Source organism: Oncorhynchus tshawytscha, linkage group LG22 (assembly GCF_018296145.1).
Source record: "Oncorhynchus tshawytscha isolate Ot180627B linkage group LG22, Otsh_v2.0, whole genome shotgun sequence".
Taxonomy (NCBI): Eukaryota; Metazoa; Chordata; class Actinopteri; order Salmoniformes; family Salmonidae; genus Oncorhynchus; species Oncorhynchus tshawytscha.
This window is the reverse complement of record NC_056450.1, coordinates 21,922,426-21,945,018: the sequence shown is the minus strand read 5'-3', so window position 1 is coordinate 21,945,018 and position 22,593 is coordinate 21,922,426. Positions and strand designations below refer to the sequence as shown.

Below are 22,593 nucleotides of genomic sequence, written 5' to 3'. Positions count from 1 at the left end.
CCTGAGCTTCTGGCTGTAACCAAACAAGGCTGTCACTAGTTGCTGCCCCTACACTAGGATTAGGAAACTCTCCTCTCTCTATGCTTTAGCGCTCAACCGCCCTCCCTTTTCCTCCCTCTTCTCCCGCAGTGCGTTAACCGGCACATCCCTACACGAGAGGCATAAATGCGCTCAACACCCCACCAGCCAATCAAGAGCCGGTTAACGCACTGCGGGGAGAGAGGGAGCGAGAGCACTAAGCATAGAGAGAGGAGTTTCCTGATCCTAGTGTGGCAGCAGCAACTAGTGACAGCCTTTGTTTGGTAAGAGCCAGAAGCTCAGAGCTAACCCTGTTTTATGAGAGTGGACCGTACAGAGGACATCTACAACCCTCCCTTGATTTAGCTTCAAGGGAAGGGGCTTGGTCATCAAGTCAAGTGAGGGTATTAGGGATGGTGCAGACTCGACAAACCGGCTTCGTTGTTAACACTTGGGGGTGTGCAGAGGAGAGTCCTTGGGATTAAGGGCTGGAGGAAGGCTTTCGGCTGGCTGGTGGTAATCTTTACAGAGAACAAGGAGGTGAGATCTCGTTGTTTTTGGCTGTCCATTACACTCTGTTTCTCTGCATCATCACATTGCAACAAAGCCTGGACCCCACTATGGAGGATGGGGAGGTGTGTGTGTGTTGGGGAGTGACCTCCAGATTTCAGGAGAGTGACCTGGTGCACTTGAAAAGCTTACAGAGCAACCCATTTTAAGGAGAAGTGCATTCTGAAAAGATAACAAATTCTGCAATACTGCACAGGGTCTTTAAATGCCTGAGGTTGACTCCTTTTGACTGCTCGAGAGAGAGAGAGGTGTAAGTATCTTCTAAAATATCCAGTGGTTTTACCTAGGGAGATAAGTCTAGGTGTAATGACATAAAGTACAACAGTTTCATATATTATTTTTGTCTTTGGATGGAATGACATGGTAAACTTTAGTTTGCAGCACCTGCTATAAGAACAGCTATTACCTTTATTGATGCATGTGGTCTGTCACATGCTCTCGTAAAGTCTGGGAAATGTCATGTGTGGGCATATTTTGTTGCAATGTTATGTGGTGCATTTTGAAATGTAATACTCACTTGCTGGTCATAAAATGATGCAGATTAATTTTCATTCCCACAGTATTGTCTGACTCTTATGTTTGATCAAGCAGAACTGACTATTGCATAGTAATCCAATCTCTTGTCCCTGACTAAATACATGAACCACCCTTATTACTTTAAATACCAACACAACTAATCTGCTAGTTGAATATAGTTATAGATATCAATATTAAAAGTGACACATGTATGAACTATTAAAACTTCAGTGTTGCTGCTGTAACACATGTTGTCAGTAGTTTTTACATGCTTTCTTGCTACAGTGGGGCAGTGATGTTTGCGACATACATCCCAGAAACCGGGATAGAGGTTTCGATTGAGTAATGTCCTTGGTGTGGGAGTATGGAGTCAGTCACTGACTGGGGTTCCCTTCAGCCAAACAATCCATGCGCTGTTCTCTGTTCTCAGACTGACTGTAGATCAGAGGTTTCTCTCCGTTGGGGTCTATTCATAAGACCGCTCCATCTATGGGCGTCCTTCTCCCCATAGCCTTGTGAATTATTCATCAAAGTTGTATCCCAAATGGCACCCTATTATCTATATAGTGCACTACTTTTGACTATAGCCCTGTGGGCCTATGGTCTCTGGTCAAAGGTAGTGCACTATATAGGGAATGATATTCCATTTGGGACACAGGCCAGGAATGACCCTCCCTGGAGTGTGAGAGCTAGAAGTTCAATACGCCCCCTCGAACAGCACGCTGCTACCACCTTCATTTATCAGAGTGTTTGCATTCAGCTACAGCCGCTAGTTGTTTTGATAAGCGTTCTTTGAATGAAGACCTTTGACCACAGTGTGGGTGTGTCTTTAGAATTAAAAGGTCCACTGAGTTGGGAGCCATTTTGATTTGTTAATCATTAATGAGGAGCATTTATGATCTTTCATGCCTGAGATGATAGTCATCCTGTGTTATGATGTGTTTATAGTTTCTGCCTGCCTTGCCCAGATCACAGTTGAGTGAAGTCAGTCTGTACTGCATGTCTGGATCTGCCACACACATCTGAAGAATGTAACACACGCAGGTAGCCTATGGCAGAACAGTCAACTGTGAGCATGCAAGGAACTATCGCAAGGTATACGTGTGTTTGTACTGTACATATAAACTCACCGGACAGTTTATTAGGTATATCTGCCCGTTCACAAAACTGGATCACTCCTACAGACGTGGCTTGTTATATAAAGCAGGCAGACAGGCATCAAGGCATTCAGTTACTGTTCGATTGAATGTTAGAATGGGCTAAACGAGTGACCTTAGCGACTTTGAGTCTGGTATGATTGCCGGACCCAGTATCTCAGAAATGGAAGCCCCCCTGGGCTTTTCACGCACAACAGTGTCTAGGGTTTACCGGGAATGGTGCTACAAACAAAAACATCCAGTCAGCACCATTCCCGTGGGCGAAAACAGCTCTTTGATGAGAGAGGTCGAAGGAGAATGGCAAAAATCGTGTAAGCTAACAGGCCGGCCACAAACAGACAAATAACAGCGCAGTACAACAGTGGTGTGCAGAACGGCATCTCGGAACGCACAACTCGTCGGTCCTTGTCACGGTTGGGCTATTGCAGCAGACGACAACACTGGGTTCCACTCCTATCAGCTAAAACCTAGAAGTTACTGGCTCTAGTGGGCACGCGATCACCAACACTGGACAACTGAAGAGTGGAAAAACATTGCCTGGAACATGACAGCAAGTTCAGTTTACTTGAGTGGCCTGCACAGTCCCCAGACCTCAACCCAATAGAGCATCTTTGCTGCATGAATGTACCGCTGTCCAATCTGCAGCATCTGCGTGATGCCATCGCGTCAGCATGGACCACCTTCCCTGTGGAATTTTTCCAATACCCTGTAGCATGCCCCAAATAATTCAGGCTGTTCTGGAGGCAAAGGGTGCTCCGACCCGGTACTAGATGGGTGTACCTAATAAACTGTCTGGTCAGTCTAGTCTTCACAGGCTGTCTTCCTAAGTGTAGGTTTGAGGTTGAGAGAGGTGAAGTGTCGACTATTACAGACCATGTGAGTGAGTTGTTCAGAGTTTCGTCACCATGAAATGCAGCAATACGTTTTCATGGAGTTATTTAGTGGATAGTTAGCCCTGGAAAAATATGTTACCATAAGTCACTGATGTAACATTTATGGATATTTATAAGAAAAACAAACTTTTATGCTGATACTTTCAAAAAGGTCATTATGAAACGGACCCAAAAATCCAATAGACCCAAAAGTCCAATGGCCTAAAAAAATCTATATTGGAGCAAATCTGATATTGACATTTTGTCACATCGTATCAGGTTAAAGAATGTTCTCAGTGATTCATTGGGTTGGTTTGTTTTTACAGAGGCTGATGTGACCACAGAGTACACCAATGGCTTCTCCACCCCCCCCACCCCCTCCAACCTCAGGTGAGTTTCTACTTTCGTCAGTATCGTTATGTGCTGTAGATTTCGGCCTTACAAAGAGGAGATTTAGGTCAAATCTTATTAAAACAGTCATAAATAAACAAGAGTTATGGGGACTATTCTGTATACAACTCCCCATTTATATACAATTACAAAGCGATTAGTACTATGTAACAGAGGCGGGTGGTAGGTGGTTCAGGTTGTAGTTATGTACATACTGTATGTCCATGTGTGATAAAGGATTTGTGAATCTATTTGGGCTTCCTCAAGCAGAAGTTCCATCTAAGAAACATTCCTTACAAACCCTATTTGGTAACAATGTGGAGACAAACATTGACTTGTGAGGTTTACCATTAAAAAAATTAGGTCAGCAGCCACACAGTGACATAGCAGTGGCAGCAGCAGTACTAGTGTTATGTGCTACCTGAGGAATCTGTACACTCAAACATAAACAAGGAACCTGTCCCAGACAAACAGAGTACAGTGCTGATAACATCCTGGCAGCTAACAGGCTCCAGTCTGGAGCTACTTAATCCCTTCATGGCTAGGGGATGGCTAGGGGAGGGCTAGGGGAGGGCTAGGGGAAAAGGTGAGAGCTCCCGGCATGGGGTCTTAGCCTACTGACCATATGCTGCGTCAGAAGGACTCCTGCTGCCACCCGGGCCATATGTCTCACCCTCCACACGAATCCACCTGCAGAGAATAGGAGTACGGGCAGTTAACATGCACTAGCCAGAGCAATATTAGGCCCCTGACATGAAATGCTTCTCTTTTAGGTAGGTTCATTGCTCCTATATATTTTTTTGTGGCATGAAAGACGATGGCCGAATAATGTTTTAGACAGGGTAAGGTTTAATGGAGCAGAATAACAGTGCGTGGCGAGTCAGTTAGCCACTGTCATCTACAGGGCCGAGAGTCCTGGGATTTATATGTCTAAGTTGATTGATCCCAGGCAAGTCAGCAAGGTGACGTTATTCCTGCTTGATTCTGACTGTCAGGCAGATCCAGGCATAGGCTACACTCCTTAAAATGAAATGCTACCATATGTTAAGGTTTAGTCCTGCCCAGCGACTGTTTTCCTTATTAGACTTGGCACCACAATGACCTATAATCCGCTAGACCTATAGCGGCTAGACAAGTGGTACTCGAATACAATTTCAAACACAAACCGCCAAGCCGCACTGCTTCTTGACACAATGCTCGCTTAACCCTGAAGCCAGCCGCACCAATGTGTCGGAGGAAACACCGTACACCTGGCGACCGTGTCAGCATGCATTGCGCCAGGCCCGCCACGAGTCGCTAGAGTGCGATAGGACAAGGACAACCTTAGAGGTAGGATGGAAATTTTGGCTCACATCAGGACATTCTAATGTGATCTGATTATAATAGACCAATTACTTTTTCATCTGTGTAAGGGGGTGGGCTCTAAGCCATCCTTTCAGCCAGTCAGGGCTGTGTAAATATCTTCAAATTTGTTTCATTACACCCACATGATCAGACTGAGCATTTCAAGGACCAAACAAGGCGCATGGAAATTATGAAAATATATTTGAGTTATTTTCATTAAACACATAATTTAAAAAAATAAAATGACAGACTGCAGGGAGGCTTAAGAAGTAAAATGTTTTTGGTGTTTATTTTGGTCGGGATCCGCGGTCCATTTTGACCCTGTTCTGGGTCTGGATGCAAACTGCAGTGGCGCAGTCTGCCTATTGAGTATGGCTGGACTAGACCATTGTGTTTAATGTGATAGTCACCTACCCTGTTCCTGGAGAGCTACAGTACCAGGTGTACAGGCTTTTGTTCCAACCCAGCATTAAAATATAACACAGTATATAAATCACCAACAGTGCATTCGGAAAGTATTCAGACCGTTTCCCTTTTCCACATTTTGTTACGTTACAGCCTTATTCTTAAATGGATTAAATATTTTTTTTGTCATCAATCTACAGACAATACTTCATAATGACAAAGTAAAAACCGGTTTTAGAATTTTTTGCAAATTTATTACAAATAAACTGAAACCTTATTTACATAAGAATTCAGACCTTTTGCTATGAGACTCAAAATTGAACTCAGGTGCATCCTGTTTCCAATGATCATCCTTGAGATGTTTCTACAACTTGATTGGAGTCCACCTGTGGTAAATTCAACTGATTGGACATGATTTGGAAAGGCACACACCTGTCTACACAGGTGACAGTGCATGTCCTAACAAAAACCAAGCCGAGAGGTCAAAGAAATTGTCCGTAGAGCTCCAAGACAGGATTGTGTCAAGTCACAAATCTGGGGAATGGTACCAAAACATTTCTGCAGCATTGAAGGTCCCCAAGAATACAGTGGCCTCCATCATACTTAAATTGAAGATGTTTGGAACCACCAATTCTCTTCCTAGAGCTGTCCGCCCGGCCAAACTGAGCAATCGTTGGAGAAGGGACTTGGTCGGGGAGGTGACCAAGAACCTGATGGTCACTCTGACAGAGCTCCAGAGTTCCTCTGTGGAGATGGGAGAACCTTCCAGAAGGACAACCATCTCTGCAGCACTCCACCAACAAGGCCTTTATGGTATTTGGCCACTCCTCAGTGAAAAGCAGATGACAGTCCGCTTGGAGTTTGCACCTAAAGGACTCTCAGACCATGAGTTACAGAGATCCTTGATGACAACCTGTTCCAGAGCGCTAAGGAACTCGGACTGGGGCGAAGGTTCACCTTCCAACAGGATTGCTTAGTTTGCCGGGTGGCCAGCTGTATGATGAGTCTTAGTGGTTCCAAACTTCTTTCATTTAATAATGATGGAGGCCACTGTGTTCTTGGGGACCTTTAATGCTGCAGACATTTTTTTGGTACCCTCCCCAGATCTGTGCCTCGACACAATCCTGTCTCGGAGCTCTATGGACAATTCCTTCGACCTCTAGGCTTGGTTTTGTCTCTGACATGCACTGTCAACTGTTGGACCTTATATATACAGATCTTTGCATTTCCAAATCATGTCCAATCAATTGAATTTACCACAGGTGGACTCCAATCAAGTTGTAGAAATATCTCAAGGATGATCAATGTAAACAGGATGCACCTGTTTTTTTATTTGTAATACATTTGCAAAAATGTCTAAATACCTGTTTTCATTTGTTGTTATGGGGTAGATTGATGAGATATTTTATTTATTTAATCAATCTTGGTGTAAGGCTGTAACGTAACAAAATGTGGAACAAGGGAAGGGTCTGAATACTTTCAGAATGCACTGTATACTGTAAATGATGTTGCAGACCTCAATCTTCCCAATACTTTGCCTTCGTGTGAGAATACCTCATTTAGACCTACAGTATTTGTTGAGAGAAAAGGCTGATCAGTAACAAATGCGCTGGTAGTCAATAGTACACTGACAACATGAGATCACTGCAGTGTTTTGGAAATAATGTGTTGTCTCCGGTATGATTTAAGATGCATTGTGTAATTGTAATTTGTAACAGCACGTCTCATTTTGTTTAACTTTCTCCCCTCATGTTTCCAGTGCCTATGTCCAACATGGCCTCTAAGATGGAGGAGGAAGAGGAAGGTATGAAGTTTGACTTTGACAACAGTGACGAAGAGTGCAGTACGACACCAGCGAACTCTGTCTCTACCATGGCCAAGGGCTTTGAAGCCACTGTGATGGCAGGGCTTGCATCAAAAAGGAACACAATGGGCCCTAGTTCTGCCCAAGACCCACCAGTAAAGCCAAGGCTCAATGGATGGCCGTATGCTGGAAAGGAGGACCAGAGCATGCACTCACTCCCTCATTCCAATAGCTCAGGTGAGTCTGTCTCAGCATGGTCATGGTCCCATTGGATCTCATTCATAATTGCTTGGGTGAGCTCTGCCATGCTATCATAGATAAGCTTGTAGAATGAGACTGCTATTGACTGCATTGTTTTTATCTAGGTAATAACTTAGTCTAAACGTGACTGTTTTGTTTTCCACAGAGATGGCTGGAAGAAGGTCTCCTGAGGGGTAGGATATTTACCTTTTACATTTATAATGACTTATGATTAAACTGTATAGATGAAACCCATTCATATATTTATTCAAACACCTTATCTGTAATATCATCACAATTTCTTCCCAAACTTTGTTTCAATTGGGTGAGAGCAGAAGTTAAACAGTAGCAGATGTTCTCATAAGTTACTAGAGATCATTAACTCTGAGGAGAATCTAGTCACTTTTACTGCTCAGTGTCACAAACACTATTGATCAACTTAGCTATACAATGTTATACAGTACACCACAATGTCCACTGTAATGTAATGTTATATACCACAATGTCCACTGTAATGTCATGTTATACACCACAATGTCCACTGTAATGTCATGTTATACACCACAATGTCCACTGTAATGTTATGTTATACACCACAATGTCCACTGTAATGTTATGTTATACACCACAATGTCCACTGTAATGTTATATACCACAATGTCCACTGTATTGGGACTCCCGAGTGGCGCAGCGGTTTAAGGCACTGCATCTCAGTGCTACAGGCGTCACTACAGACCCTGGTTAGATTCCGGGCTGTATCACAACCGGCCTTGATTTGGAGTCCCACAGGGCGGCACACAATTGGCCCAGCGTCGTCTGTGTCAGGGTTTGGCCAGGGTAGGCCGTCATTGTAAATAAGAATTTGTTCTTAACCGACTTGCCTAGTAAAATAAAAATAAATGAATACATTAATTGTCATCTGTGACATCAATTACTGCGCAAATGTCATCTCCCCTTAATTAACCACCCATGGCAGCAGTGTCACTCCCAGATTTTTTGATGCCCATATTTGTTGTCAATGTTTCAGCCGCTCTGAGCTGGGACTGTCAGGAGACACAGAGGGCTCTGGGAGAAGAAATAGCATTTATGAAGGTAAGGGACACTCTTGAACGCTTTGTTCAAATTGTAGGCCCAAGGCCCACTGTACATGTTACTTCTGAGTGTAATCATATTATACAGTACATCTGACATTTCCTTGTTGTTTTATAGTCTATTGAGACAACTTTCCCTGGTAATTTGACTTTGTGTAATACAATGCCATAAGCCAGTACACATTGTAATGTTCGCCCCTTATCTTTGTCAATGCCATCTCCAGCAGGATCTATGAATGAGTGCTACTACACCCCTATCTTAAAGGCTGACCACATAGACACTCAGACAGGTCTGTGACCCTGTTTCAGCAGGGCTGTGGTGTCACACATTGTGCACTTCCCTACTTTTACAATCATACTGAGTCGCACGATCACTGTACTTGTACACAGCCAATCTGTAAATAGCACACCCAACTACCTCATCCCCATATTATTACTTGCTCTTTTGCACCCCAGTATCTCTACTTGCCCATAATCATCTGCACATATATCACTCCAGTATTAATGCTACATTGTAATTATTTCATCTCTATGGCCTATTTATTGCCTACCTCCCTACTCTTCTACATTTGCACACACTGTACATAGATTTTTCTATTTTGTTATTTACTGTATGTTTGTTTATGTGTAACTCTGTGTTGTTTGTGTCGCACTGCTTTGCTTTATCTTGGCCAGGTCGCAGTTGTCAATGAGAACTTGTTCTCAACTGGCCTACCTGGTTAAATAAAGGTGAAACAAAAAATAAAAATGTGACATCAGCACTGCATGGGGCACCAGCCCAGAATCACACTTAACCAATCAGATCCTTATCCATCCAATGGAAATGGATGGCTTATCAATCAATTGCAGACAAATCTAGGCTGTATTAATCAAGTACAGAGTAATCATTGCTCTAAAACAGACATCTATTTGAGTATAATAGTACATGATAGGCTACAAATCCCTGTATATGCAGTCTTTCTTTCTCATAGGCAGTCTCTCTTTCTCATAGGCAGTCTCTCTCTCTCATAGGCAGTCTCTCTCTCTCATAGGCAGAGTCTCTCTCTCTGCTTTGTGCGTACGCATGTTTATGAGAGATCTCAGTTGCATATGTGATTTCTCCCACGTGTGTGTGTATGTATGTATGTATGTATGTATGTATGTATGTATGTATGTATGTATGTATGTATGTATGTATGTATGTATGTAATCTATGTATATGAGATATCGGGGTTCCACGTATGTGTGATCTCAGTGGTGTGTGTCCTCACAGCAGTGTGTGCATTATTTGTTCAGTTCAGGCACCGTATGGAGCCACCTCAGCCAAGGAGTGGTTCAGTGTGGTCTCAGAGCTCACTCTGCGACTGCATAAAGGTATATTAAACACCAGACTAGTCTAGTTTAGCCACCCTGTACGTGACCCACAGTCTAAGCTCCTCTAGTATAAGGCACCTGTCACTATTAGGGCTGCAAAATTCCGTGAACTTTCAATAAATACCCTGAATCATCCAACCATGATTTCTGGAAAAGCAGGGAATTTATTGAAAGTTCGTGGAATTTTGCAACCCTAGTCAGTATCACCTCAACCTCAATCCTACCCAGCATAGCAAAATCCTACCCAATTGAAGCCCTAGTAAAATTAATTTTGAAATATTGGGAATTTGTCTTTCTTGGTCATGCTTTTTATTTCTTTAGATATCCCTAGTTATACAGGTAAGTGTGGGTTCAAGTTAGAAAATAGACATTGCACTGTGCAAACCTCATTATTGGATATTAAACATATTACACCCCTTGGCAAACTGAATACTCCCTAATATAAATACAAAACATGTGCTGTAGAGCTAGATATACAACTGGACTTCTTACAGGGGCCAGAGATCTGTCACTTTACAATTCAGCCACCTTCACCTCTGTAATGGGAGTGTATTTATTGACCAGGACATGAATCCTATTCTTCATCGATAGGGCATATTTTTCCACGCTGAGAGGGCCATAGCTAATTCGCCCCACACTAGTCAGGCTCGTAGGGATGGTTGAGATTTTCAGAAACTCCTGTGTCTAATCTCTTGGTGCCCGGCAGAAATGCCTGTGAGATACAGCTGCATTCGGTCACCCTGCAGATTCCTGCCAGCATAAACACTTTCCCTCAGACGCCTCGCTTTGGTACGTGACGTCCTCGATGATGATGATGATGATGTGCCATGATTGCATACTCTTCAGAAAGTGGCCCACGATACCCATTGCAGAGGAAAATCCAGTGAGATTGTACACCAGATTGACTTGCCTCTGCTCTGTCTCTTCTAGTGACCTTGCTTTGGTAATCTTGTAGTAACCTTGAGCGTAGTCTATTGGCCTACTACCCACCATTTTAGTCTGGTTACTTTGCTATTTACTATGTTTACGGCAAAATAAACCTGGGACTGGTATTAGTGCCCAATTGAGCCTTTTAGCCAATTATCTAAGGTTGGAATGGTGCACTTCTCTCTTCCAGGGAAACCTCCCCCTATTCCTGATGTAGGAGGTCCAGGTGATGCAGCAAGTCCTGAAAATGAAAATGTGTCTAGTCCAGAGGGCCTGCAAAGTCCAGATGGTCTGGCCTGCACAGACAGCCCACCCAGCCCCACCAGTCCCGATAACGTCATGACCGATCCAACCCTCCGCCATGACATGACCAACTCGACCAGCCCTGATGACATCATCATGACTAGTCCAGAGGCCATCTTTAGGACCAGTCGTTCAGAGGTCATCTATGATGACGTGCCCTGTGAGAGCCTCCTCTCTCCTCTGGAAGGTGGGGACTCTGATACAGTGGTGTGTGTTTGTGCATGGATGCATGTTTGTTTGTGTGTGTGATTAATGTCTCCCCTGTTGTGTCAGATGACATCTACGAGGACGTCCAGAGGCCAGAAAGCCATCATGGCACCAACAACGGCTGGAGCGACAGTGAGTTTGAGAGCTATGATGAGCAGTCAGACAGCGAGACCAAAATACCCACTGTTGCCCGAAGCAGTAGTAAGGTAAGCCTCCTGTCTTGCATACTCCACTCTGCTGCTTTTGCAATGTCTATATTATGTGTTGTATTTGTTGCTCAGACCTTTTTGCTCAATACTTGCTACAATTATTTAATGACACCCAATGATGTCTGTTGAATCAATGAGGTAGGCATTGTGTCTGATGCTATGTCTTTTCCACAAGATGTCAGTACTATGTCGGCTCGCATACACTGACTGAGCTCCAAAAGTGTTGGGACGGTGACACATGTTTTGCTGTTTTGGCTCTCTACTCCAGTGCTTTGGATTTGAAATTATACAATGACTATGAGGTTAAAGTAGACTGTCAGCTTTAATTTGAAGGTATTTCCATCCATACCAGGTGACTCGTTTAGAAACTACAGCACTTTTTGTACACAGTCCACCGATTTTTATTTAATTTATTTTTTATATGGTACCAAAAATATTGGGACAAATTCACTTATTTGTATTAAGGTTGTCAAAAGTTTAGTATTTGGTCCCATATTCCTAGCATGCAATGATTACATCAAGCTACGAACTGTTGAATGCATTTGCTGTTTGTTTTGGTTGTGTTTAAGATTATTTTGTGCCAAATAGACAATAATGGTAAATAATGTATTATGTCATTTTGGAGTCCCATTTATGTTAAATGAGAATAGAATATGCCCAAATATCATACCCCCAAGACATGCTAACCTCTCACCATTACAATAACAGGGGAGGTTAGCATTTTATATCATAGCCCTAAAACAGGCTAACCTCTCACCATTACAATAACAGGGGAGGTTAGCATTTTATATCATACCCCTAAAACAGGCTAACCTCTCACCATTACAATAACAGGGGAGGTTAGCATTTTATATCATAACCCTAAGACATGCTAACCTCTCACCATTACAATACAGGGGAGGTTAGCATTTTTTGGGGGGTATGATATTTGTGCATCTAACTTTCTCACTCATCATTATTCACAAATCATTCAGGACAATTAGTAATCATGGTAGCATCCACATTAATGTAGAAATGTTTGAAACATTCTATTCTTATTTACACAGTGCATTATTTACCATTTCTATTGGGCACAAACTAATCTGAAACACAACCGAAACAAACTGCAAATGCATCCAACAAGTGACTATACAAAGGTACACCATATGGGGCGGCAGGTAGCCTAGTGGTTAGAGCATTGGACTAGTAACCGAAAGGTTGCAAGATCGAATCCCCGTGCTGACAATGTAAAATCTGTCGTTCTGCCCCTGAACAAGGCCCACTATTCCTAGGCCATCATTGAAAATAAGAATTCGTTCTTAACTGACTTGCCTAGTTAAATAAAGGTAAAAATATATATATATATACACATACACACGTCCAGACACCCCTTCAAATTAGTGGGTTATTTGGCTATTTGCTGGCAGGTGTATAAAATCGAGCACAACTTTGCAGCTGAGCCGTTGTTGCTCCAAGACATTTCAACTTCACAATAAGAGCACTTGTAGTTGACCGGGGTAGCTCTAGCAGAGGTAGAAATTTCTGCTCTGCTAGAGCTACCCCGGTCAACTGCAAGCACTGCAAGTGCTCTTATTGTGAAGTTGAAATGTCTTGGAGCAACAACGGCTCAGCTGCAAAGTGGTAGGCTCACAAGCTCACAGAACGGGACCGCTGAAGCGTGTAAAAGTTTTCTGTCTTCGGTTGCAACACCGATTTCCAAACTGCCTCTGGGAGCAACGTGAACTGTTTGTCGGGGGCTTTATGAAATGGGTTTCCATGGCTGAACATAAAGCCTAAGATCACCATGCTCAATGCCAAGTGTCGGCTGGAGTGGTGTAAAGCTCACTGCCATTGGACTCTGGAGCAGTGGAAACGCGTTCTCTGGAGTGATGAATCACGCTTCACCATCTGGCAATCTGGGTTTGGCGGATGCCAGGAGAACACTACCTGCCCAAATGCAAACTCTAAAGTTTGGTGGAGGAGGAATAATAGTCTGGGGCTGTTTTTCATGGTTCGGGCTAGGCCCCTTTGTTCCAGTGAAGGGAAATCTTAACGCTACAGCGTACAATGAGTTTCTAGACAATTCTATGCTTCCAACTTTGTGGCAAAAGTTTGGGGAAGGCTCTTTTCTGTTTCAGTATGACAATGCCCTGTGCACAAAGCGAAGTCCATACAGAAATGGTTTGTCTAGATCGGTGTGGAAGAACTTCACAGAGACCAGACCTCAACCCCATCAAACACTTTTGCGATGAATTGGAACACCGACTGTGAGCCAGGCCTAATCCCTCAACATCAGTGCCTGACCACAGTAGTGCTCTTATGGCTGAATGGAAGCAAGTCCCCGCAGCAATGTTCCAACATCTAATGGAAAGCCTTCCCATAAGAGTGGAGGCTTTTGGTCATGTAGTGTATCTCTCTATTGCACATGGGAATACTTCGGAAATAAAATAAAATCACCCACGGGCCGCCAGCTGGGGGACCCTAGAGTATACTTACAGTGTATACCTATAGACAACAATACATGTAGGAACAACATGGTGTAGTTTAGTTAGTTTGTTGAGTGTGTGTGTGGTGTTGTCTAGTGCCCTCTCATGGTGTGACCCCAGCATACTTTTGGTAATGTAGTGAATGAATGTTTATATACTGAGGAGGAACTGTACACAGCTGGTTTAAATGCACTGCCTTGCTCGCTGGATGAGGAAGTGATACACGTGGGTTCAGTAGTTAGTGGCTTTGTCAGCAGTCTCTCTTGGTTCCTCTTCTTCCTCTCTGGATATTCCCTGTCCATCCACTTACTGCTGCTCCTCCCACTGCTGCTGCTTAAGTTTCTTTCTTCCCTGAATCTGTGTTGATTTAAGATATGTTTTTCTGAAGAGGCAGGAGTATGGTTCTTATAATATGAGGTATTGTTGATATGCTTGTAAGTTTAAAAAAAAATGTATCAAGGTTTTTCAATATTTCAAAAAAGGTTTAATTGGAGATTTGAAATGATTTTGTGTGGGTTAGGAGCAAGGGGAAATGGTCTCTTTTTTTTTAAGGGAAGGCAACAAAAGTGTCTTGTCTTTGCTTGCTGAATGAAATACTATTCATAAGACAATTCAACAAATAGTCATTATAAAAATACATTGGTTCTATCTAAGGAGAATGACAAGATTTGAGATTCTCTGTACTTTCTGAAACCAATCATTGTTCTACCTTCGATTGACATAATTTTGTCAACCCTTTCACATCTTGTGATTTCACTGGTTGCCTCTCTTGCTTTCACCTTGACTATCCTTCTCTTTCCTCTCTCCTTCTTCTCTCTTTCCCTCAACCCTTCTGTCCTCTCTCCTGATCTGGTGTCCTGTCCTTCATCCTTGGTTGTGGGGTCGGGGGCATTGGCATGGCGATGAACTTAGCTTTCTCAGGACATGTGGCGACTGAAAGAGCGCTGTGCCAAGACCAAGCAGGATCTGGCCATGCGCAGCTGTGACTTCAAGGTACTGAATCATTGTTGTAGAGTACAGTAAAAATACTGTATGACAGCGACTGTGTCCCATTTCTCTTAACTGGCTCCTTTACATTATCTTACCTGCCTTGACTGCTGGTAAGTGAAAAGACTAGTCTATAATTGTTATCTGGATTGTTTGGGTATCAAGTGGTCAAAAGGGATAGGAGGCAGTGTAAAACTGTTTGGACACACCCTCCGACTAGCCTAGCTCTGGTCAAAGGATGGTTGATGTGGTCTCTGTAAAGGGGAAGCATAGCGCTGCGGTGTCTCCTCTCTTTTCTCACATATTTACAGAGCATTATTCTCTCACCCTGTGTCTCTCTCTCTCTCTCTCTCTCTCTCTCTCTACTTTCCCCTTCACTTCTCTTTCAGGTCCAGATGCTGATGAAAGCAGCGAGAAATGGCACCAAGGACGGACTGGAAAAGACAAAGTTAGCTATGATGCGTAAAGTCTCTTTCCTGCAGAAAAAAGAAACCACGGGTAAGCATTATTATTATTACCAGCTTCTTCTTTTTAAACACAGTATGTATTGGTTAATGTCAGTTGTCATAGCTCATATATTGTCATGGTTTTTAGCATTGTTGTTGTCAATATCACTAGTCAATGCTGGTTAAACAAATGTAAAAGTGAAATGTCCCAGTTATCAAAGAAGTTTATCAGAGATTTAACACGTTACTCATTCGGTTCTTGAGGTGGCTGTGGTAGGCACTGGGCTGTCAATTCCATCATCAAGGTGTCAGACAACCACAGACAAGGACACAAGGCGAGGGCTGGGTCGTATTCATTGGGCACCAAATGGTAGAAAATGGATTGAAACATACGGGGACAACCTTGACATGTTCAATAAGAAACACATATTTTATGTTTTCTATTGCAAAACATTTGCATTCCCTAATGAATAGGGCCCTGGGCTGGAGCTACACTATATCCTCAGGCCATGTGAGAACAGAGCAGTATTGGTAGACAGGCAAATGAGTTTAAAGGTATGTCACTGTCACCATACAGAGGAGAGTGATGATGACGCTGGTTATCTGGACGTGATGGTGTCTGAAGTGAAGCACCCACCGCCCCAGCTGAGCCCTATGCCAAAGGGGCTTAGCACCCAACAGATTATCAGACGCCACATCGTTGGTTCCATTGTACAAAGTGAGAGGAGTTATGTGGACTCTCTCAAGAGAATCTTAGTGGTGAGTGACCTCCACTGTTCTTTTTTTCAACACTTCATTTGAACCATACCCAGATAGTCTGAAGTCATTTTGATTCACTGACATTAACTTCAGAGGTCATCCTCCGGGTGGCTGGTTGCAGCACCTAACCCCCCCCCAGCACTTGTGTAGATCTGAACTGACTGAATAGGTGTTAACACTGATGATGAGTCCAGCTAACCAGATATCAGTGAGCATCACTCTGATTGGTTCTCCTCCTTGCTGCTCTCAGGAGTACCAGAAGCCCTTGCTTGAGCCAGAGGCCCGGATCCTGAGCGATAAGAAGGTGCGGCCCATATTTTACCGGCTGCGGGAGATCCTGCAGTGCCACTCAATGTTCCAAATCGCCCTGGCATCCCGTGTGGCCGAGTGGGACCTCAGTGAGAAGATCGGAGACCTCTTTGTGGCCTCGGTCAGTATGGAGGATGGATCTATCCAAGTGCAGGGACCAGGCTCCAGTTCATTAGGGCACACAACGCAAATGAACACGGCCCTGTTGGAATACTTAGAAAATCTATCCTTTCCTTCTATGTATCCTTCCACTAATATTATATGATTGGATGTTGCATCCATTTTTCTCTCCACAGTTTTCCAAGTCAATGGTACTAGACGTGTACAGCGACTACGTCAACAACTTCACTAACGCTATGGCGCTCATCAAGAAAGCCTGCATTTCCAAGCCAGCTTTCCTGGAGTTTCTCAAGGTGGCCTACTCTCTCCTCTTTGATCATTCAGTTTACAATGAATTAGACTTCTTTCCTCTCCCAAGGCTGTAGAATTCTTTGCTGCTACAGTATATCTATTCGTATGCAATACGTTTAAAGTTCGGCATCTACAGTGCCTTGCGAAAGTATTCGGCCCCCTTGAACTTTGCGACCTTTTGCCACATTTCAGGCTTCAAACAAAGATATAAAACTGTATTTTTTTGTGAAGAATCAACAACAAGTGGGACACAATCATGAAGTGGAACGACATTTGGCGTGCAAAATTATTCAGCCCCCTTAAGTTAATACTTTGTAGCGCCACCTTTTGCTGCGATTACAGCTGTAAGTCGCTTGGGGTATGTCTCTATCAGTTTTGCACATCGAGAGACTGAAATTTTTTCCCATTCCTCCTTACAAAACAGCTCGAGCTCAGTGAGGTTGGATGGAGAGCATTTGTGAACAGCAGTTTTCAGTTCTTTCCACAGATTCTCGATTGGATTCAGGTCTGGACTTTGACTTGGCCATTCTAACACCTGGATATGTTTATTTTTGAACCATTCCATTGTAGATTTTGCTTTATGTTTTGGATCATTGTCTTGTTGGAAGACAAATCTCCGTCCCAGTCTCAGGTCTTTTGCAGACTCCATCAGGTTTTCTTCCAGAATGGTCCTGTAATTTGGCTCCATCCATCTTCCCATCAATTTTAACCATCTTCCCTGTCCCTGCTGAAGAAAAGCAGGCCCAAACCATGATGCTGCCACCACCATGTTTGACAGTGGGGATGGGGTGTTCAGGGTGATGAGCTGTGTTGCTTTTACGCCAAACATAACGTTTTGCATTGTTGCCAAAAAGTTCAATTTTGGTTTCATCTGACCAGAGCACCTTCTTCCACATGTTTGGTGTGTCTCCCAGGTGGCTTGTGGCAAACTTTAAACAACACTTTTTATGGATATCTTTAAGAAATGGCTTTCTTCTTGCCACTCTTCCATAAAGGCCAGATTTGTGCAATATACGACTGATTGTTGTCCTATGGACAGAGTCTCCCACCTCAGCTGTAGATCGCTGCAGTTCATCCAGAGTGATCATGGGCCTCTTGGCTGCATCTCTGATCAGTCTTCTCCTTGTATGAGCTGAAAGTTTAGAGGGACGGCCAGGTCTTGGTAGATTTGCAGTGGTCTGATACTCCTTCCATTTCAATATTATTATCGCTTGCACAGTGCTCCTTGGGATGTTTAAAGCTTGGGAAATCTTTTTGTATCCAAATCCAGCTTTAAACTTCTTCACAACAGTATCTCGGACCTGCTTGGTGTGTTCCTTGTTCATCATGATGCTCTCTGCGCTTTTAACGGACCTCTGAGACTATCACAGTGCAGGTGCATTTATACGGAGACTTGATTGCACACAGGTGGATTGTATTTGTCATCATTAGTCATTTAGGTCAACATTGGATCATTCAGAGATCCTCACTGAACTTCTGGATAGAGTTTGCTGCACTGAAAGGAGAGGGGCTGAATAATTTTGCACGCCCAATTTTTCAGTTTTTGATTTGTTAAAAAAGTTTGAAATATCCAATAAATGTCGTTCCACTTCATGATTGTGTCCCACTTGTTGTTGATTCTTCACAAAAAAATACAGTTTTATATCTTTATGTTTGAAGCCTGAAATGTGGCAAAAGGTCGCAAAGTTCAAGGGGTCCGAATACTTTCGCAAGGCACTGTATATACTGTATATCATCCTCTTAGATACGATGTAATGAACTCCCTGTTGACTTGGCCTCTATGCTTGTGCCCCCACAGAAGAAGCAAGTGTCAAGTCCTGACAGAATCACTCTTTATGGCCTTATGGTTAAACCAATACAGCGCTTCCCTCAGTTCATCCTGCTGCTACAGGTTAGTACCAAGACACAGCAAAAACAAGCATCTTATCTTTTTGAAGAGTCATGTATAATACTTGTTCATGATCTATATAAATATATGCTATAGGCTGTACACTAACATTTACTCATCTTTACTTCTATTTTAGTTTGTGTTGAAGTATTCTTTATTAAGCTCCATGGAACAAAGCATGTGTCGAGAAGAGGAACAAAGAAAAAACAAAACTATTTAAAACCTTCTCTTAAACATGTATTTGGAAAAAGGCCTTATTATAGTGTGCTCTGCCAAGCATGTCAGGTAGAAACCCAGACAGCTTTCTTAGGGGAATCCTATAAGTTCATTAATACTGAGGAAGTGAGAGGCCGAGTGTTTGTAGTGAAATGTGGCTCCTTTCAGTGCATTTGGAAAGTATTCAGACCCCTTCCCTTTTCCACATTTTGTTACATTACAGCCTTATTCTAAAATGGATTAAATACATTTTTTTTACTCATCAATCTACACGTAATACCTCATAATGACAAAGCGAAAACAGTTTTTTTGATATTTTTGCAAATTTATTACAAATCAAAAACAGAACTTATTTACATAAGTATTCAGACCCTTTGCTATGGGACTCGAAATTGATCTCTGGTGCATCCTGTTTCCATTGATCATCCTTGAGATGTTTCTACAACTTGATTGGAGTCCACCTGTGGTAAATTCAATTGATTGGACATGATTTGGAAAGGCACACACCTGTCTATATAAGGTCCCACAGTTGACAGTGCATGACAGAGCAAAAACCAAGCTATGAGGTTGAAGGAATTGTGGGAAAAAGTCAAGGGGTCTGAATACTTTCTGTATACTCTGTTACTAAAGACTGTTTTCTATCTCTCTCTCTCTCATTCTCTCTCACACACAAACACTCTCTCTCTCCTTCTCCCCCCACTTGCTCTCTCCCTCCCTCCTTCAGGACATGCTGAAGAACACTCCCCGGGCCCACCCTGACCGCCTGCCCTTGCAGTTGGCCCTCACTGAGCTGGAGACGTTGGCCGAGAGGCTGAACGAGCAGAAACGAGTCGCTGACCAGGTCGCTGAAATCCAGCAGCTGGCACGCAGCATTGGTGACCGTCAACTGAGCAAGGTGACGTGTATATACATATGCTAAAGACACCACCAATGATTTCCAATGTCTGTCTCAAAACATCTTTTCTTTTTAAGGTAAATTTGAAAAACAAATGTTTTAGTCAATTCCATTGTGTGTAAGAGTAAGTGAGGAAGTGTGTTGTGTGTGTGTGTGTGATGTGTGATATTTGTGTCCCCTCTATAGCTCTTGAACTCAGACCAGAGGCAGCTGATACTGTGTGAGGTACTGATTGAGACAGTGTACGGGGAGAAAGGACAGGTCCTTAAGTCCAAGGAGCGCAAAGTTTTCCTGCTGAACGACACCCTCATCTGTGCAAACATCAACGTCAAGTGAGTCAGCACTACCAGGATGAGACCATAGAAATAGATCATCTATATACGAGACATACTGTCTCATGCGGAGGAAGCTGGTGGGAGGAGCTATAGGAGGACGGGCTGCAATGGAATAAATGGAACGGTATCAAACACATCAAACATATGGAAACCACATGTTTGACTCTGTTCTATTTATTCCATTCCAGCCATTACAATGAGCCTTATAGCTCCTCCTACCAGCCTCCACTGGTCTAATGTCATGTTGTGGAATGACAACCACACTGTGTATTCATGTCGACCAACTCTCTTTTTCTCCATCTTGTCCAACACAACTATTGTAGATATGACAATCACGGCACTGATAATGTCATAAATGAACAAAGGTAAAGTTTTCCCCAAAATGTATTGCAACTTTGCGCTTCAAAACCTCAGTTTTGATCAGAGAGCCTGATAAATTATTTGTTGCACCCTACTTGATTCGGCTCATGCCTCATGCCAACTTTGCCCCCAACTTTCACATTTCTGAACAGATCACAATTCTTCTCATGCACAATTATGGGGATTGATGATTAGTAATGTGCCCTGAAAATCAGTAGGGGGTGCTGGTGTTTGGAGAAGGATTCAATTTATCAGAAGGACTGTAATTGCATTACGTATTCCTTGACCTCCTTTCATGCTGTTGATTCAAAGAGCCCTGACACTTTTAACAGGATTTCTTAATTGCTGTTAGGATTGCATTATCTCTTTTTTCTATTCTTTAAATTTTTTATTTATTTATTACATAAAACACAAGGAAGGGGTCACATTAAAGTATTAGAACATGAAGGACAAACAATACAGCATCAAGACATTATCAAACATGTATCAGTCTTTCTGCAACAGAGCCATCCTCATGTGTGAGGGTGTCTACTACCACTATCAAACATGTATCAGTCTTTCTGCAACAGAGCCATCCTCATGTGTGAGGGTGTCTACTACCACTATCAAACATGTATCAGTCTTTCTGCAACAGAGCCATCCTCATGTGTGAGGGTGTCTACTACCACTATCAAACATGTATCAGTCTTTCTGCAACAGAGCCATCCTCATGTGTGAGGGTGTGTGTGCATGATAGTGATATAAAATATGTCATAGTTTCCTTTTTGATGATCACAATCTTGTGAAGCCCGAACCCTCCAAGATCCCCCACTTTCCCCAATAGCTGTCCCTCAACCATTCGAGACCCCCCGAAGAAAAACAATTCCATTCCCCACTACCAATAACCCCCCAATACACCAACAACCAAGAGAATGAACTGCATTTGCATTATCACTTACATTCAAAGTTTTTTCACAAAAATGATGCAGGCATCGACGAGGCAGAAGCCAGTGTGACAGTGTTAAGATTCTGAACGGTCAGATAACTAGCAACAATGACAAGAAGCTGCCATGTGGAGAATCGCAGGTGGCTCGTTTCAGCTCGCTGTTATTGATACCATGTCTTGTTTTGACTCATGTCATGTCTATGCTAATATGACAAAAATGTGATAGCTAACTAACCAACATCTGTGACAATGTATTTGTGAAACAACCACTGCTCAAGAGTTGTATTTGTATTAAAAAAACAATTTGGAGACTAAATATAATTGACATGTTGTCAACAATCTAAGCCAACCCTTTATGTTTTGCCCCATAGTTGCACACACATCGTTTTTGTTGCTAAACAACCAACCTGTTTATAGTTCAGGCCCATAGAGATGGAAAAAGAGAGGACAATATCTTTGTAGTGACGGCTTCTTGGACAGCATGGGAGGCGCCATTGAGAACAAGTTTTGGGAACATCTCTATGTTCAGGCCAGTGAAATGTGTTCCTGTTTCCTCCACTAGGGGTCCCCCTGATATCAGCAGTCTAGTTCCCATTGGTCCTAAATACACAGTAAAGTGGAGTGCCCCCTTGCTGCAGACGCAGGTAGTGGAGGTGGGACAGGAGAGCTTCCAGAGCAAAGACACTGGGAAACGGCCAAACGTTGCTAATGTTCCAGGTAAGAACACACATTCAGTTCAATAAAAAAAGTATGCATTGTACACTTTCACATTCAAGACAAAATACTATTGTAATGAAAAGCAACTTTTCCCACTCTATTACCGGGTACCTGCTTGGGAGGAACTGACTAGTTTTGAAATCTCTCTAAAGGCTTCAGTTCCATAATTGAGTGATAAGAGGCTACATTGTAACCCTCTGGGAGTAGTTCAGATGTTGTCCCTCCGGTCTCATTTCTGAGATAAACATCCCTGTATTATTTTGCGGTTCAGTCTCATTTGGAGTTAACTTACTGTGGAAGTCTTTTGGTGGAGAAACCCAGCAGGACATTTCCTAACTGTTGAAATGCCAGAGAATGATGGTGACATAGACAGGATATACTACCGCAAAGGGCAGGTATAGGTGTCGTCTTTTTCTCCAGCCACCTGATTCAGCTGATCACAGTCCACACCTCAAGAAAGAGAATTAGTTGAAT

At 42.9% G+C, this 22,593-nt stretch overlaps 1 protein-coding gene across 6 annotated transcripts in view; it reads left to right on the top strand.

Moving 5' to 3' along the window:
• Window positions 1-40: 40 nt before the first annotated feature.
• LOC112222064 (rho guanine nucleotide exchange factor 10-like protein) overlaps window positions 41-22,593 on the top strand; it is a 30,909-nt gene continuing 8,356 nt past the window's right edge. The window contains exons 1-18 of one of the 6 annotated variants that reach the window (XM_024384636.2): window positions 41-558; window positions 3,460-3,523; window positions 7,032-7,313; window positions 7,483-7,510; window positions 8,344-8,408; window positions 8,632-8,697; window positions 10,878-11,177; window positions 11,264-11,403; window positions 14,784-14,864; window positions 15,248-15,356; window positions 15,882-16,063; window positions 16,314-16,493; window positions 16,669-16,785; window positions 18,582-18,674; window positions 19,612-19,782; window positions 19,969-20,114; window positions 20,441-20,482; window positions 21,965-22,119. In XM_024384636.2, the coding sequence (XP_024240404.1) occupies window positions 3,487-3,523; window positions 7,032-7,313; window positions 7,483-7,510; window positions 8,344-8,408; window positions 8,632-8,697; window positions 10,878-11,177; window positions 11,264-11,403; window positions 14,784-14,864; window positions 15,248-15,356; window positions 15,882-16,063; window positions 16,314-16,493; window positions 16,669-16,785; window positions 18,582-18,674; window positions 19,612-19,782; window positions 19,969-20,114; window positions 20,441-20,482; window positions 21,965-22,119 (2,194 nt within the window). In that variant the 5' untranslated portion in view covers window positions 41-558; window positions 3,460-3,486. Of the gene's footprint in view, window positions 559-3,459; window positions 3,524-7,031; window positions 7,314-7,482; window positions 7,511-8,343; window positions 8,409-8,631; window positions 8,698-9,552; window positions 9,761-10,877; window positions 11,178-11,263; window positions 11,404-14,103; window positions 14,289-14,783; window positions 14,865-15,247; window positions 15,357-15,881; window positions 16,064-16,313; window positions 16,494-16,668; window positions 16,786-18,581; window positions 18,675-19,611; window positions 19,783-19,968; window positions 20,115-20,440; window positions 20,483-21,964; window positions 22,120-22,593 lie in introns of those variants that run through there. The other 5 variants (XM_024384638.2, XM_024384639.2, XM_024384637.2 and 2 more) reach the window with 5 other exon arrangements.